The following is an 18077-nucleotide window of genomic DNA, read 5'->3' as shown; positions in this document are numbered from 1 at the left end:
CACTTGTGAGCTCTATTCCTTTCATGGATCATATTAAGGTCTCAACGAGCCGAAAGCATTGCACATTATTGCCCTTGCTGTTACAATTTACTCCGTGCCCTTGGAAATCCTTTAGCTCTCTCAGTGGTCAGTTGTGCTCTAGTTGTGGTGGAAGCACGCCCTCTGGTGGCCAGACAGTGGTCCCTTCCGACCTCCACAGCACGGAGCAGGCAGATAAATACCTTCAGATAGCTAGGACAAAATTTTTTACCCAAACACCTTCAAGAAGAAAACCCTTTGGTCTGAATTATCCCAATACTGTTTGCTTGTACACCTCTTACAAGCCAGTACAGGAGAATATTTTTCACCAAAAAGTCCTGACCTGCTCACCAGAGTCCAATGACAGCTAAATCTATCTTAGTATTGGGTTGGCCAAAAAGTCCGTTTAGATTTTTCTATAAAAGACACAGTTTTCATTTTTACCAATAACTTTATTGATTTGACTATTTGAGTATGTCACTATCTCCCACTGTTAGCTTCCAGTCGGTAGAGGCCAGGGGTGCTGCTAAATATCCAATGCATAAGACAGCCCCACGGCAAAGAATTATTTGGTCAAAATGTCAATAGTACCAAGAAACTTTGCAAACCACTTTTGACAGATTCAGTCAGTCAGAGTACTTTCTTCATACACTGCACAAATCTTTTTTTGTGTTTCAGTTTTGTTTCTACTTTTCTTGAAATGATAAAACATAACACGCTAAAAATGTCATTTTCTTCCATCTTTATTATTAAAATGTCTGCATAAAAATTGACCAATTCTTTATATGCACACTGATATGACAGCTGTCAAAATAAAGTCTAACAAAATTGTTTTGAACAAAGTTAAAGACAACTAAGCACTACTAGAACCATTGTATGAAAAAAACCTAAATAAACTTTTTGGCCAACCCAATAGATTATAGGGGTGGCTCTTATTATTTCAGCTGAGGTTTAAGATGGTAAATTATAGGGGGCAGAAAAAAAGAATTCTTTTTGCTGTCTGAGGAAGCTAATTCCTATTTCATGTTACCCAGATGTTATTTACCCACAAAGGGTGACAGATATATTGGAAAAACATAATTTAGTCTCCTTACTTGCCTTTCGTAGACTTCTGAGTTACGACTTCAATGAGAACATAGACTCTATAATTTTATTATGTTTCCAAATGTAATTTAGAATGTAGTACATGAAACTTTGTGGCAAACGGAGACCTGGCTTCCCTTGCTTAAGATTTCTTACTGATCTCTATTATAATTGTTTAATAGAGTCTAGCTTTGAAAATAAAGAACAAAATTATTCCTCTTCCATCTTCCCTGGGGCACCAAGAATTGCGATGTAATATCCTTGCTCTCTGCATTTCTTAGCTCTGGAAGGGACCCTATACCCCAAGTCCAATCTAGAAAATGGCAATAATAATATCTACTCTGCAGGGGTGCTGTGAAAATTACAGCTAATGTACGTGTAAGGGCTAAGTGAGATCTCTCAGCATTTCTCAATGCAAGTTTCACTTAGCGTTTCTCGACAAGGACACTGCTGGCTTCTTCAGCAGGGCAGTGTTCGCCATGTGGGTTGATCTGGAGTGCTGCAAGATACTAGCGTTGCGATAATACTCCCATCCAGTCATCCTAACAACCACAGACACCCCCCACACATGTCCCCAGGAGGAAGGTGCTGCCCACATTTGAGAATCACTGTGTCTTCACTCGTAGCAGGCAGCTTGCTGGAGAGAGATGCTGCTCCTTGCACCGGCATAACCGCCGCAGGAACTGTGCAGGTCTGCCCTGCTGCTGGAACACACCAGGGCAGCTCAGCCCCCGCCAGCAATCACAAGCTGCCTCTCCCCAGCCAGGACAGGTCCTGGGACTCTGGCCACCTCAGACAGAGCTAGCATAGCAAACTCAGGTGACTGGTCCCCACTCTAGGGGCCTTGATTCAATCAGGGAGCAACTCTCCCAGACACACACCAGGGAACAGAACCCAGGGGAGTTTCCTCAGGCAGGACCCTTCAGGTTCCTGGCCCCTAGGTGAGCTCACTTCCTCTGATTCCTGGCTACTGTCAATTGTGGTTAGGATTTCATTCAGTCACTTAACAAACACCTATCAGTACCTGCTGTATGCTAGACCCTCGTCCCCAGGACCTCCTGAGTGGCCTGGAAACTACCAGCTAAGCACTTTACATATATGATTTCCTTTCATCCTCACCACAGCTCTACCAGGTTGGTATTTCCCAGTTTACAAGTGGGGAAATTGAGACTCAGAAAGTCAGTTGACTTGGTCAGAATCATACAGCCACTCTGTAGAAAAGCCACTCTCAACCTCAGGTCTGTCTGGCTCCAAGTCCGGGCTCCTCCCCTGACCTGCCTGGACATGGGACGGCCCCTGCTGGTGGAGCTCACACATTGCAGGCAGCTCAGTAAGTGCACAGCAGACGCTGACACAAGACCGTGGAGCACAGAGGGGAACAGGGAGGCTGCTCTGGTCCACGGTGGGTCACAGAAGGCTCCTGAAATCAATGACAGCCGAGCAGAGTCTTGAAGAATGACTAGGAATGAAGTGGACCTTGAAGTGAGGGAAGGATATTCCAGGGGGATGGTCCAGCACATTCCAAGGAGGAGGGTGGCACCTTCAGCGTTCGGGGATTAATTTAAAGATGAGGCAGGAATCGCATGGGATAAGGTCGGAGACCTCTTAGGATGACTAACTGGTTTCTCTTCTGGAGCGTGCCCGTCCTGGCCCCTGTGAGTAACCGGATTGTCTTCTTGTAGCCAGGGACAAGTGGTGGCCTTCAGACCCCCAGATCATATCAGAAGGGCTGTATGCTATCGCCGTTGTGCTGAGTTTCTCTCGAATCGCATACATCCTGCCAGCCAACGAGAGCTTCGGGCCCTTGCAGATCTCCCTGGGCAGAACCGTGAAAGACATCTTCAAGTTCATGGTCATTTTCATCATGGTATTTGTGGCCTTCATGATTGGAATGTTCAATCTGTACTCCTACTACCGAGGTGCAAAGTACAACCCTGCGTTTACAACGTGAGTATCCCAGGGCTCCTGTGGGGGGCTCTGGGGGCTTCCCAGGGGTCACTGAGACCCTCTTACAGGTGGCTCTTTGAAGAGACTCAAGTTTCCTTGGCATTTCTAAAGGTGAAAGGCAACTTTATTCAAGGGTAGTTTAGAGTTCAGGTTCTAGGGTTGGAAGAACAAAAGACCTAGGTTCCATCCTCACTGCCATTTACATGCTGTGCGGCCATAAGCACGTGCGTTCCTTGACTTGTCTGATCCTTTGTTTCCTCGTCTTTAAAATAAGAGTAATAATGATAGTGATAGTACAATACCTACGTAACAGGGATGGTATAAAGATTCGATGAGCTGACACAGTCGCCCCTCACCAAACTCGCAATAAATGGAAGGAATCACTACTGTTACTGTTGGCTTAGCCCGTGTTAACTAGAGCACAAAACTCCGGGCAGGTGTGGGGTGCCAACATGCGCAGGGAGCAAGGGAAGCTCGGTCCAAACGAGGGAAGACTACAGAAGAAAGGAACAAGCAGTGCTGGAGGGGGGAGAGCACGTCCAGGTGGCTGGCCTGGCCACCACCTTCCAGAGCGCAACCTTGGCTGTGACAGACTTCCCTGAGAAGACTAATGGAAGCACCACATCTCAGAATAGACCATCGGTTGAAAAAATCAAGAATTTATCAGCCAGATTTTTTCCATCTCTCTTTCATGAGTCGAGTTCGCTCTCCACGACATTAACTCACTTGCACTTGCAGGGCAGCCCCTGGGGAAGCCACATCCGCACAGCAGGGGAGGCAGGTCTGCTAGTGGGCACAGGTCTGCAGCTCTCGGTGCCTGGCTGGGCAGGCAGCACCGGGCCAGTGCTGCAGCGACTCCCATGCACCTCAGCAGCAGCAGGGAGACCCAGACAAGGAAGCGAGAGACATGTGGCACAAGCATGAGGCTCGGTAGCTCCGTCAGGCCACCTGACACCTGGGTCCAGAAGTAGTTGCAGTAGACAGAGCAGGACAGTGGCGCAGCACCCCCAACCCCAGAGCACGTGTCAGATCTCACTGAGTCTGTGTCCCCAGAGACTCCGCCCCCCTGAGGGAGATGCTGGGCAGTCTCCTGGAGGGCCCTCAGAGACACTGAGCAGTGGCCTAGCAAATGAGTCTGGCAGACCCAAGTTGTACTCCAGCAAAGGATGACCCTACTAATGACCAAGTTGCTGGGTTTATCCGGCCTCTGTGTCCTCGCAGACAGAACACAGGTGAGACCTCCCACCTTGCCCATGAACGCCCTCACAACAATGAGGCCATTCTGTACCGTGCAGAAAGCACAGGCGTGTCCCCATCCAGGTCCCACCCCAGGCCACCTAGGCCCAGAACTTCCCCCGCCTTCATCTGCTCCTGCCCAGAATCTCGAGGGATGGACAGTCAGTCCTCTAGCCACAGATGCACAGCTGGGACCAGCAGGGTTGAGCACTTCTGACACTTGTCCCCAGGAACCCCTGAGCAGCCTGGACTTTGTTTCCCAGCCAATAGAAAGGCTGAGCCTAGGCCATGCTGGCTTCCTGAGCAGCTCCCCGCTTGCAGCAGGGCCTCACTTGACCTTTCTTCTGGAGAGACCACCCAGTAAGGGGAGATACTTGTCTCTGAAACCCAGACCAAGTGTAATGAACCCTGCGCCCTGCCCAAATGGAACCACCTGGGAGGGCACGACCCGGTGCTCAACCACAGAAGCTGTTCCAGTGCAGGTTCACACATAGCAAGTGCCCGGCCCAGCGCTGAGAAACACACCCGAAGATGTCTGGCTCTGCCCCCCAGCCCACGCGCCCCACGGCTCAGGCAGATGGGGCTTCAGTCTAAGCTCCCCTCCTACTAACTGTGTGGCCTTGGGCCTCAATTTGCCCAGCTCTGAAATGAGAACACTGAGCTGGTCAGCATCACAGGACTGTTGTAAGGATCCAAGAAGAAGGCACAAGCTCGAGTCAGTGCTTGGCATGCTGTGAGCCTGCGGCGAATGGTAGCGTCACGGTCGTGGTGAGGGAGCAGGGAGCGTGCCCTGTGAGAAGAAATACCTGTGGATGGACCTGGCTCCACAGAACCCCTGCCAGACGGACAGGGGGACCTGGCTTACAAACTGTCCACCAGATGGGGCCGGTGCGCGAGTGAATCAGGGGGACCCCATAAACCCAGTGAGGAGCTGCTGGAAGAATGAAATCACTCAAAAGCACATTTGCTCTGGACCAGCCAGCGGCAAAGGTAAACGTGTCCACTGAGTACGGGACACAGCGTTACTGAGCGACGGTCGGGTGACAGTCAATAAGCACAGACCCTTGCCCTGGGTGGCCAGGCCCTGATGTCCCCTGTGTCTCCAGTCTAACTGATGCTGGCACACTGCACCATTCATGAAATGTTTCCTACACAAGAACGAGGGACCAAACAGGAGACGCACGGCCAGATTCAAGGTGACAGGTAAGCAAGCGACTGGGAATCTGTGCGTGAGGGCTTCTGTCCCATTCCTGCGGCCCCGGTGCTCTGTGCAGGTCCCCGGTACTGCCTGCCCACGGAACCTTGGAAGGTCAGTGCCCTGACCCACAGAACGTGGAAAAGGGCATGGCTTCAGGCAGGGCCAGCCTGGCCACGGCTCCCAGCTAGATGCAGCACAGCTAATCTAGAGGGGAAAGGGAGAGAAAGCAACTGGCTTCTCCCACGTGCTGGGAACCACACAGAGACCCCTAGGCAAGAGGGACCAGCCAGAGAGGACCCAGGCCCCCAGTATGAGGAAGGTGGGGGAAGCGGCAGCAGCAAGTCAGGAAGGGACAGGCTGTTTATCGCCATGGCAGCCCCAATGCGGCACAAACAGGATCCGACTGAGCAAAAAACAGGCAGCAGAGCGGCCACGTGGGGAGGACAGAATGGGCTTTTGTGAACATCATCTCAAGCCTTTGGACTGCTCTCCAGGCACGTCAACCCCAGAGATCAACAAAAAGCCACGTGCAGAGGAGAGTGTCTCGGGCTTCAGGGGACTCAGCCACTCTGAGTGCCGACTGTGCTGACGACAGAGACCAGAGACCCGTCTCAGGGGAACATTTGCTTCACAGTAGCCACACCCAGGCCACCCGCCCAGCTTGGGACCCTCCCTTCAGTCCACCCACGGGGCCTTTTTTGAGCTCATAGGAGAAGACAGTTGTATCCGGTCTGAAGACTCGGCTCTACGGAAAGGAAATTTGGCCTGGAGCACAGGACAGGCACCCTTGCCCCGTCACTGACCAACCTCTCCCAACCTCGCCCCTGCTGTGTTCAAGCACTGCATGGCTTGGGTTCTTACAGACTGTCCAGGGGCCCGCTTTGAACTTTATCTGTTAGGAACTAACAGAGTGTCTCACAGGAGCCCTGCTCACCCTACGAGGCAGTGCCAGGGCGGCTCACAAAAGCCAGTCCCACCTGAGCCCCGCCAGGTACAGTGCTGTCCCAAACGGGAGAGGCAGGGGCATCCTGGGACCAAAGGGAAGGTTTCTATACCAACTGCACACCCCGACCCTCAGCCAAGCCCTGCCCCAACCCCCATTGTGTTCCAGCTCCTTCCCCACCCCCAAACTCCCATCCCCTCCTGGGGCAGACCTCAGTGAGGGATTAGAAGAACCCAGACAGACTGAGCTAAATCTGCCCAAGGTATGAATGAACACACAGTGAGAAATGCTGATCCGGTCCACCTTGTCCTACTCAGACAGGGAGGCGGAGACCAGCCTGGGCTCCGTGCACTAGAGACTGAGTGTCTAATTGTGGAATTCCAGCCCCTGCACAGTCAGGCCAGGCAGCCAGACCCAGTGGACAGCGAGCCCTGGAGCCAGATCCTATGGGCTGCTCCCAACTTCTCAGCCTCCTGTCACTTCAGAACCAAGGGTTGTCTCCAAGGTCGGGTCCGTGTTTCACATGGAAGGACTGACCTGAAGGGAGGAGCTGGGACCGTGTGCGCGGGCCAAGCCGTCGAGGGCTGAGTGGGCTGCCTGGCTGTGACAGGCAGCGCCCCTGCTCGCAGCTCATTATCTCCAAGCCACTTCCCTCAGGAACCACAAACGACCAGCAGGAAGGGACAGACGGTGTTCATCAGACACGTTTTATGCTCTCAGAGCAAAAACTCACAGTATCCTAAGGCCGTGCAGGAGAAAGTGAAGAGGAAATGGCCTGAGAATACTCTTTCTTTTGCAGAGTCTTTAAGAAAAGCTCTCAAATCCCTTAGGAATTGTGTTCTAAATGGGACCATATCTTTGATTTTATTGTGGAAACCGGCAGACAAATAGTGTTTGCTTTTCAGGGGTCTGTTTCATAGTCAGCGCTGCTGGAATGCACGCATTCCCTAAAGTAAAAATGTTTCCTCCACTTGGAGACTGTTTGGGAGCCTCGGGGTCCCCACGCTCTGTTGCAGTGTCAGAGAGACACAGCAGGTCCTTGGCTCACTGATGACTTGCAGCTGGGTGAGAATGCACAGGAAAAGGCAGCCTTCCCTAACCCCATTCAATGGGTGGCCACAGCTGAATGGTGCACAGAGGTGACCAAAAATGGGGAGCTGGGGGTAGGGAGACCCAGGATGGGCTCCTGGCCCTCCCATTGGGTGAACCTGACCTCCCCCACTCAACTCTGATTGGAGATCACAAGTGAGCCCTGACCCTCCAAGACGACCTCAGCCAACCTTTCAACAGGCTCTTGTGGAGGCACCGTCCAGGGCCGGCCAGCTTGAGACTTTTCTAATCAAAAATAAAACCTCTCCTAAGGTATTCCATCTCCCCAGGAGCCATTTTAATGGCAGGAGCTTCAAGAGTGGTAGACAAAATTAGAGGCTGCTGTTTTCCGGGACAGTAATGGAAAATCCCACGCTCTGCAGACAGGTCCATATGCCCCCCAGGGGCAGAAGGCACCGACTTGGCTCCACAAGCCCGGAGGCTGGCTCCAGGGACCTGAGGGGCTGAGGGAGACTCTGCCCACGCCTGCCCCACCTGGGACCGCTGCACCGTCCTGTCGCTGAACAGCCTGTGACAAACCGAGGACCCGCCTTCTCATCTGACCCACACCACAGGGGAATGGCTCAGATACAGCCACCCGGAACCCGAGGCTCGGAGAGATGCTGGACTCACCCAAGATCACAAAAGCAAGAACACGTAAACCCAGATCTGTGTGACTCCAAGCCCATCCTCCACCTCTTCAACCCGAAATTCCCCAGAGCGGGTCCCCACTTCCCACACCAGGGCCCAAGCTCTCAGGTAGACGCCGAGCGTGTTTACAAGTCAGGTCACTTTCCTGTGGCTATTCTAAAAAAAAAGAGCGCACTAAATTCAGATTTCTGATTATCACTGAGAGCCTGATGATTCGATACCTCTCTGCTCTACCTACGCAGCCAGCGGCTCTCCCCTGGGTAAAGCAGCTTTCTCTTCCAAGATGTGTCCCCTCATTTGACAGACTTGGAGGAGCTACCCCATGCCACACTCTATGTTGGGTTCTGTGGTCACAGAGCTTAATAAAACAACCTTCCCACCCCTGAGAAACTCATGAACAAGTGGGGGAATCAAACAGAACAAAGCAAGCATCGGCGATGACACCATGCAATCAATCATCACAAAAGGGCAGCACAGCCAAGAGGAAGCCCTGACCTCTGTCTGGCAGGGTCAGGAAGGCTTCGGGGAGGAGGTAGCCCTAACAGGTCCTCCAGGGTGACTAGGATTCCAGCCTGTGCAAAGTATAAAAGAGGAGGTCTCTTTTTTTTTTTTTTTAAGTGAAAGAGAAAACAGCTGCCTATGCCCAGGTATTAACATGTTCAGATGTTTCAATGCCTCATGATACAATAAAACCACAAACATTTTCTTTTTTAAAAAAAGCTGCTTCCAGTGGCAGGGTTTTATGGAAAAGACAGCAAGCACCCTGCCTGGCACCAAGGTGGCAAGAAGAAGGCCCAAAAGCAGCCCAAGAAGCAGTCCAAGGAGACAGATAAGCTAAGACACTGGAGCAGAAATGGAAAGGGGAGAAGAAATCTGTGGAACTCAAAGTGAAGGCCACAGGGAAAGCCTTCTGGCCACAAGTGGAACTAAGAAATCCACCCAAAAGTCAGCTGTTCCTTGTGCCTGAGGCAATGGTTATCCTAAATTCCCCTCCCATCTAAAAACCTGGATCCCCTGCTAGAACATCTGTTGCCACCTATCGCTGGAATGAGGTGTTATCTTGGAGCTTGTTTACACTTAAGAGTTAACTTCTATAAAAAGTTGGGGGGGCAGAGAGTGAGTAGGCAAGTAGGCTCAAGTGGGGGAACTGGCAAGAGGTCAGATCAGCTGACCCTGCAGGAGCCAACTGTGAAGTTCTCGGTGAGCCCTGAGAGGGTGCCGGTGTCCCCCTCAGGCTTTTGTTTCAACCACAGTAACTTCTATTTCTTCTATGTTTTCCCATTTTTTTAATTTTATTATTGTACAAGTACGGTTGTCTGCCTATTCCCTCCACCCTTCACCCTCACCTCCTTCCCCTAATTCCAACCCCCCTTGGTTTTATCCATGCGTCCTTTATAATTGTTCCTGCAAACCCTTCACCCTTTTCCCCCCACTATCCCCTCCCATCTCCCCTCTGGTTACTGTCTGTTTTTTCTTAATTTCAATGTCTCTGGTTATATTTTGCTTGCTTCTTTATTTTGTTGATTAGGTTGCACTTAAAGGTGAGATCCTATGATATTTGTCTTTCACCCTCCGGGCTTATTTCACTTAGCATAATGCTCTCCAGTTCCATCCATGCCATCACAAAGGGTAGGAGCTCCTTTTTTCTTTCTGCTGCATAGAATTCCACTGTGTAAATGTACTATAGTTTTTTAATCCATTCATTTACTGATGGGCACTTAGGTTGCTTCCAGCACTTGGCTATTATACATTGTGCTGCTATGAACCCTGGGGTGCACAGGTTCTTTTGGATTGGTGTTTCAGGGCTCTTAGGGTATAATCCCAGCAGTGGAATTGCCTGGTCAAAAGGCAGATCCATTTTTAGTTTTCTAAGGAAATTCCACACTGTTTTCCACAGTGGCTGCACCAGTCTGCCTTCCCACCAACAGTGCACTAGGGTCCCCTTTTCTCCACACCCCCTCCAACACTTGTTGCTTTGTTTATGATGGCCATTCTCACTGGTGTGAAGTGGTATCTCAGAAAGGAAAGAATAAACAAATGGGATCTCATCAAAATAAAAAGCTACTGCAAGGCTAAAGAAAACAGTATTAAAATGAAAAGGGAACCAACTGTATGGGAAAACATACAGTGGTATGTTTGCCAGTGGTACCTCAGACAAGGGTTTGATCTCCAAAATATAAAAACAACTCACATGACTCTACTCTAAGAAGACAAAAAAAAAAAAAAAAAATGGGCAAAGGATTTAAACAGGCACTTCTCCAAGGAGAACATACAAAGGGTCCAGAGATATATGAAGATGCTCAGCATCAATAGCCATGATAGCCATCAGAGAAATGCAAATTAAAACCACAATGAGATACCACTAAGGCTCTTTGAAAAGGAGTGTGATCAGATCCGCCTTCAGAGAGAGACCTTGCTGTGTGGCCACTGGGCTGGATGGCAGGGGAGGGGAAGGGGAAGCCCTGGCTTGGCCAGAGCTTGGTGCTGACAATTTTATGGTGAGCAAGAATAGTCCCGGCTCCTCCCCTCAAGGAACTTGCAGACTAGCTGGGAAGGCATTTGTTAAACAGTCACAGAAGTGAGGGTTACCAATTGAGAAAATGTTCTAAAAGAAAGGCATGCAAAGGATGCTGAGCTAGATCATTAAGAGGCTGTGGCAGGAGGCTGGGTGAGAGGGGATGCGAGCCCGGATGGAGGGAGATGCAGGCGGGGATGGAGAACAAGAGACGGAGAAGGGGCATTGGGAGGTGGGAGTGGCGAGGACACAGTGGTGCCCTGAATGTGGGGTGTGAGAGAAGGAGAATGTTCTCAGGGTGTGACACTGAGAAGGCCCTAGACAGGTCTGGGAGTTGAGGATGGTATGAGGGGCAGGAGGGCACAGTCCCCAGTGATTCAGGAAAGGGACAGGGGCTTTGGCCTTCTCTAGGCCCCAGACCAGCAGAACCGACCCACTTCCCAGAAGCTTGGGTGGAGTCCATGTTAAGGGGCTGGAGGAACAGCAGGGCCTCCGGGAGGAGGGCCCCATGCTCAGCACCAGGGCCAAGCAGAGACTTGCCGAAGGGGCAAAATGGGCTCTTTCACCAAAAGTGACATATTGTGCTTTGTAAACAGAAAACAGGAGCCTGAGGCTGCCCCAGCCCAAGGAAGGAAAAGGGGGAAACAAGCAGGTGAGCCATACAGGTGCAGAGACATTCAGAAGGACGCAGCGAGCCAGAGGGGCCTCCTGACAGCAAGTAGCCTCACCCCCACGAAGGACCTGTGTGCAGAGGGCCCTGCTCAGGCAGCGAGGCTAGACCGCATCGTCTGCCCCTGTAAGACTCACTACAACCAATGGCCGATGAAGAGACACCAGGGAGAGGGCACCGTGAGGCATCATGGGCTGTGGCCTCCTGCGCATTCTTTGTAGGGAGTAGGCTGCCCGCGTCTGCCGTGGGAGCGTGGGCTGGAGTCCCCTCCTGGGCTCTACTGAGGACACGTTTTCCCGGGACCGTGGGGCAGCATGTAACTCTGCAACAGAGACCCCTCCAACCCAGAAGTGGTGTGTCAGACTGTATTAGGTTTGCAGAGTTAATACCTCTCCTTTCACCTTATAAATTTAAGTGAGGCGTAAGCATTTGGAGGGATGAGGGTTTGTTACACCCATTTTCACGTGGAAAAAGTAGCAAAGAGAGGCCTAAGACCTGGCAGAGGAGAGAGCAGAGGGCAGGGGAGGGGCCTTGGTCGGGCCCAGAGGGGCTGAGCAGCTGGAAATGGCCTTACATAGGTTCTTATCTTAGTGTAACTCTCTAATAAGCGATCAAAATACAGACCTTTTCCTGAGCTACTTGGAAGAGAGACTGTGCCCAACACCAAGGCATTCTACTGCCCTGTCGTGTTTATTCACCACACAAATTGTGAAAGCCGGGTCGCTCTGGGCTTCCGGAGCAGGCGGCCAGGGCCAGCCCACCGAGCGCTGCAGGAGGGGACCTGACAACACACTAAAGCGCACTCTCGGGAGGAAGATGTCTGTCTGCACAGCACATTTTCAGCAGCCCCCAGTCCTCTATCCCGAACTCAGACCGCCCGGAGCATCCTAAACGGAGAAAACCCCGACCATTTTGTTCACTAAAATCCAGTTGGAGGATGAAATAAAGTTTAAACTGTCATTCCACGGAGTGACAGTGACAAGAAACTGGATTGTATAGGGTTAGACCTAGCCATCTGGCAGCAGGAACAGTTCTCAAGAGGTGAGTCTAAAGAGAGCCAGCTAAGACGGAGTGGCTCCGTGCCTCAGTTTCCCAGAATTCAGTCGTTCATTGACCAAAAAACAGAACCAGTTCCGAGTCTCTACAGTGAGCTGGGCGCTATTCTGGGTGCTGTGAGCAGAGCAGGGAGCGAGTCAGCAGGTCCTGTCCTCCCAGAGGTCTCATTCATCCATGAATGTGATGAGGGAAAAGAGGCCAAAAAAATTTTTTTAATAAACAAATCGACAAATAACATCATTTTAGAGTAAGTGCTGAGAGCTAGGAAAGAAATAAGAATGCCGTACACAAGAGTAATTAGGAGAAGGCCTCTTTCAGACACAGCAGCCAGAACAGGCCTGAGCAGGGGACATTTAATTCAAGCCTCCAGGATGAGGAGGATGAGGGGTGGCCGTGTGGTGAGAAAGGGGAAAGGCATCCCGGGCAGAGGGGAGGGGCGGGGAGGCCCAGAGGCAGGAGCATTGAGGTCCTCGAGGGCCTGGAGGCCTGGGCTGGGCGCCTGGAGCTGGTCGTCAGCCTGTGAAAGCCACCAGAGGAGAGGTGAGGATCTGGCTCTCATTTCTAAAGGGTTATTCTGAGAATCGATTGTAGGATAGAAGAGCCTTTGCCCTGACGCTGAAGCCAATGGCCATTAAGAAAGAAAGAATACTGGTCATAAAATTAGTAACACTTACCACGGATTTGTAGTAGTATTTCACGCACTTCGCAAGCCTTCTAGTAACTCACGTAATGCTCCTGGCAACACTATGAAGTAGAGATCGTTGTTTTCCAATTTTACAGCTAGAAAAAAAGAGGCACGGAGATGCTATATTTGGCCAAAAGCTCCCAGCCAAACAAACCCAGGTTTGCCTGACTTCAGAGCCTGCACTCTGCCCACCCCTGAGAGCCCCACCTGGGCCAGGTGACACTGGCGTTGAAAACCAGGAAGCCGAAACATGCAGCCAGGATTCATCCGTTCACTCAGCGGACATTGAACCAACCCAGCCCCTTCAGTGAGCCGGTTCTGTACCAGGCTTGGGGCTTCAAGGGGGAAAGAGCACAGCTCTGCCCCCAAGGAATGACCAGGCTGCACGGGCTTCGTGCGTCTGAGCTCCCTGGCACCGAATCTGGGGCCAGACTCCTCTACTTCTGGACTGTCTAAACCAAACTCTTCATGTAGGCCCCTAGATAAGCCAAGAAGTGACTCAGGAGGACATAAGCTTGCAAGACACAGCAGGGGTGAGGTCCGGCAGTTCTCGGACACCTGTCTGCCCCAGCCTCCCTCAAGCTTGGCCCTGCAGCTCTCAGGGTCTGGGCTGTAGGGAAACACGGCACTCTCAGAGGGCCTTTGGACATAGTCCACACGTCTTCCTGCTCAGTGGCAGGCGGGCCTTGCTCCTCCTTCAGCACAATGCAAGCACAGCACCTGCTTTGTCTCCCAAACTCGAGGAACAGTCATTTAGGGGCAGATCCTCCTGCTTCATTTCACCCTGCCATGTGCACATTTGGGCAGGTAACTGAACTTCGTGTTTGGGGCAGCCGGGTGCCAGGACACAGAGGGAGGGGTGCCGTGGCATTCTGAAGCAGCAGCAATTTTCCTAACAACCTCCCCAAACCCTCGCCTTATTGATCAGTTTGTTCTCTGAGCCTCATGCACAACTGCATCTTCAAGCAACCTGTTATTAAAGTCTCATTATGCAGGCGAGACGGCCCTGGTAGAGAGCTGATTACCATGTCCCTGCCTTCTGCCTGACAAATCAGCCCCGCCCTCCCCCCTACGCACCCCCCACCGGTAGGAGGAGGGTGAATCACCGTCTATTCAGCAGCACTCCCAGGCACTTCGCTCCTTCTATTCAGCAGGTGCACTTAGCTAGGGTGGCCTATTGACTACAGGTGGAATATTGAAAGACAGCAAGGGCTGAAGAAAGCAGAAAGGGGATTTGCATGAAATCAAGGGTTGGTGATGATCTTTGCAGATAGGAAGGCAGATGGGGCTTGTTCAGAAAGGTCAACAGGCAGCTGAGTTATTAACTGCACCTTATCCTGTGTTCCCAAGTAAGGAGAGGCAAATGGAGCACCCCACCTTGTCCTCACAGCATTCACTCACCCCGCCGGGCTTGCTTTAGACTGGGAACCCCACAAGAACAGTGTCCTTGTCACCTGGCCAGTGCCCAGCAATGTGGTAGGTCAGTGACTATTTGGCACATAAACAAATGAATAAAAATTACAGCTACCATGTATTGTACTCTTACTGTATACTTTAAACGGGCTGCTCATTTAACCTTCACGGCAACTTAATGACACCATTATCCCATTTCATAGATTAGTAAACTGAGACTCAAACAGGCTCTGTAGCAGGCCAGATCTCATGTACAGACCCAGTACATGGTGGAGCTGAAATCGAACCCAGGCATGCACCTCTGCTGCTCTCACTCATCCAGCTATCTCTGGGGAGATTCCAGTGACTGGCACCATTGAAGGGATCTGGCAGACTTTGTGGCTAGCCAGAGTAGATGGGAAGACAGCGTGGAACTAGTGGCTGCCTTCCCTATCAACAAACGACCTCAGACTTAGCCTTGAGACCAGCTCACTGACAGTGGGGGCCTTCTGTGAGACAAGTGGCTTCACGGCAAATATTGAGGAAGCCACATGCAAGATATTTTCTTCTCAAAAGACAGCGCCAGATCTCTGCCGTCTTCTGCCCCGTGCTCTGGGTCCCATAGCTCCTGAAAACTGTTGGCGAAGATGAATGACTCAGAGAGCATCGTAACCTCTCAAGACATCGGGGTTAGCTCCAGTGCGCAAACTCTTGAGATGAATAGTGTACTACCGCCTTCTATCCAAGACCAACCTTCTGAGAATATAGTGTGGCAGGTCTCCAAGGTCAAGGTAACTACAAGTCTCTTCCCTCTCAGGGCAGTGAGAAGTTTCCATTGGTTTCCTGTTCTGCATTAAACCAAAGGTGCCATGAGCCTGGCATAGCAAGTTAATCATTGGCACTCTTGTCACGATAAGAAATATCAAGTATTCACGGACTTTTCCCCTTTTCTTTCTGCCAGGATGGCTGTCATTGTCAGGTTGATTTATAATAACCCTTTAGGTAGGACAGACACGATCCATTGTCATAGTCATATGTCTTGCAAGTACAAATTCTTTCCTCCCTTAATCTTTTGTCTTTTATCTTATATTTATGTTTCTGATGTATACAAGTTTGACGTGGGCAATTCTTTTCCTTCGAAGTTTCTGAAATATCTCCCAGACCAAGATTAATAAGTACCAATGTTTCATTTTGTTCCTGTAATTTCTAAACACTGAACTTTTTAATTCTGTTCGGAACGTACTCAGTTATATGGTTTGAGCTATGGATAAAATATTTCATTGCTCATCACTCAGCCCAGCTAAGTGGGTATAACTTGGCCAATGAGGCCCATCTGAGAACCAACAACAGCACAAGCAGTTGCTCCATGAGCCCACTAAACACTCCTGTGAGGCGTACAGGCCCAAACAATGGACCCAAGGGACCCAGTGGATCCAGCCGTATTGGGTGATTCAAGCCAACGGACCCAGCTTTTACGAAAGGCCTTTCTTACTGTAACTCATTTTGCCCCATAGTACAAGGAAGCAAGGGCCATCGATAACCCCTCATGATTTAGAGGGACTGTTAAAAACATGTGTGACCTGCCCAGTTGGAGGCCGAGGGACATTGCTCTGGAGGGAGTCCCTCTTGCTCTGGCAATTCCCGTCTGCCCGGGGCCTCTTAAGAATGAGATTCTCCTGGAAGTCATGGCCAAATTCGAGTCCAGAGGTATCCTTCAGCTAGGGAACAGAAATTAAACGAGTGTGAAGGTTAAGAGGAAGCCAGACAAGGAACTGAACAGCTCGTGGCTCCCAGCCTCTGGAGGGGCAGGACAGTGAGCGTGGGAGGAGGCACAGGCACAGGCGTGGGGACCTGGGAGTGCTCCTTCATGGAGCGCAGGCTGCCCTCCGGAGGGGCGGTTCTGCCTCCTTAGGGATGTTGACACAGAAGGCCTCGGTAAAGGCCCGGGGGATAAGTCTGAGCTTCACGGCAAAACTCATAGCAAGAAGCAAATGGGGGGGGGGAGGGGAAATGCCTGCTGAATCTATGCTATTTTCTCTAATCAAAATTTAGCCAGCTTTCCCTAAATGTGTTGCATAATTGCTTCCTTCCTTGTGTTGGTTGAAGGTCTGAAGGGTATTCAAAGTAAGAAAGGGAAGATAAATTTCTGTGAAACGTCTTTTGGACACACGTATGATCCATTTCTTAGGCCGCTCGTGCCAGGTGCGCAGTCGAGGACCGGAGCCCGTTTGCCCAGCCCCTCCTTCCGGCAGAGCGTCCTCCTGTCCCCACCTGAGGCCACTGGGAAGGGACAGCTGTCCGAGAGAGCGCAGACTCTCCCTGCCACTGTCCCCTCCCTCGAGGGTGGTAACTGGAGGACTGCATCTTAGGGGGGCCCATACCTGCATGGACTGTGCCCCCAGGGAGTGGCGCCTTTTTCACACAAATGGAAGCTGCCTCGTGCCTTCCATTTCAAAGGAGGGGAAACAGTTCTCTCTCCTTCTCGAAACAGCTCCGGTAGCTGGAGCTCTACATGTAATGGCTTGTTACCCAGTGGTTACTGCCAAACCCCCAACGGCATCCTTTCTCGCATACACTGAAATTAATTAAATATTCCATACTCATACTTTTCAAAGAAATCGAAAACAAACAATGACCACAAAAAACCCATTCCTACTTTTAGTTTTCAGACATTGGATGCTTGGAGCCAAACAGCTGGCTAGGCACACATACTCACACACGCCCACACACACCCACTCACTCACTCACACACTCACACTCACACTGAGCAGAGCTGAAAAGCCATGCGAGTCCCAGTGAAATTTTTAGCCAAGGGTGCTAGTGTTTTTGTACACCTTGTCAAATAAATACCAAACCTTAAGAAATGCCCTTTTTTTTTTTTGAGATCTAGTTAATCCTGGCCATTTGTGGGTGAGTGTTGCAAATCTGAAATGTTAAAGAGAAACAAAGAAAATGCCTTCTCATACACGGTACCAGAAGTAGGGAAGGGAACTAAAAGGGCTGCTCAGCCGTTCGGATGAGATCAGATACACCTGCGTGTTCCCGACCCCGCAACCCATATGCAGCTTTCTGACTAGATTCTGTGCCACGAGCCTGATACAGGGGCAGAGCCACAAAGTACGCAGTGTGAAATGTGCTTGGGTCTTTCTCCTAAAACCAGTGTATTCTGGCATCTCCAAAGTCTGACAAGCATCAAAGAGCAGTGTCCCAAAAGCCAGGTGCTTGCTGAACTTCCCCCAAAACACATGCAGTCTCTCCCGAGTGAGCGGCAGGGTAAGGTTTGGGTAGTGACCTTGTGAATGGCACCCGTCGGACACACTGAAGTCGCCACTCTCATTCCTGATCATTCCGCCTTAGAGGACTTGACCTAGGTGACTGGCCTCACTCCCCGGGGGGATGGGCAAGGGTAGTGGTTACAAGTGCCACCCATGAAAACCTCAGACATGCCTGGGCTTGCACCCCACTTTCCGGCCCGGTGCTCCAGGGAAAGGCACGTGAGGCTCTGAGCGTCAGTGGCTCCACCTGTAAAATGGAGCTACCAGACGAGCCGGCCTGTGTCCAGTGCCCAGTGAGTCCCTGTCACCAGTGCGGCCA

General features: G+C 51.0%; 1 protein-coding gene across 1 annotated transcript in view; it reads left to right on the top strand.

The window, feature by feature from the left end:
• Positions 1-18077, top strand: part of TRPC7 (transient receptor potential cation channel subfamily C member 7) — a 147840-nt gene that overhangs the window by 114182 nt on the left and 15581 nt on the right. The window contains exon 7 of the mRNA XM_053672760.1: positions 2784-3048. Within this exon, the coding sequence (XP_053528735.1) occupies positions 2784-3048 (265 nt within the window). The remainder of the gene's footprint in view (positions 1-2783; positions 3049-18077) is intronic.

Source organism: Artibeus jamaicensis, unplaced genomic scaffold, assembly GCF_021234435.1.
Source record: "Artibeus jamaicensis isolate MK-2021 breed Jamaican fruit bat unplaced genomic scaffold, CSHL_Jam_final contig_786, whole genome shotgun sequence".
Classification (NCBI taxonomy): domain Eukaryota; kingdom Metazoa; phylum Chordata; class Mammalia; order Chiroptera; family Phyllostomidae; genus Artibeus; species Artibeus jamaicensis.
Note: the sequence above shows the minus strand (reverse complement) of the source record. Positions and strands in the feature narration are given on the sequence as shown.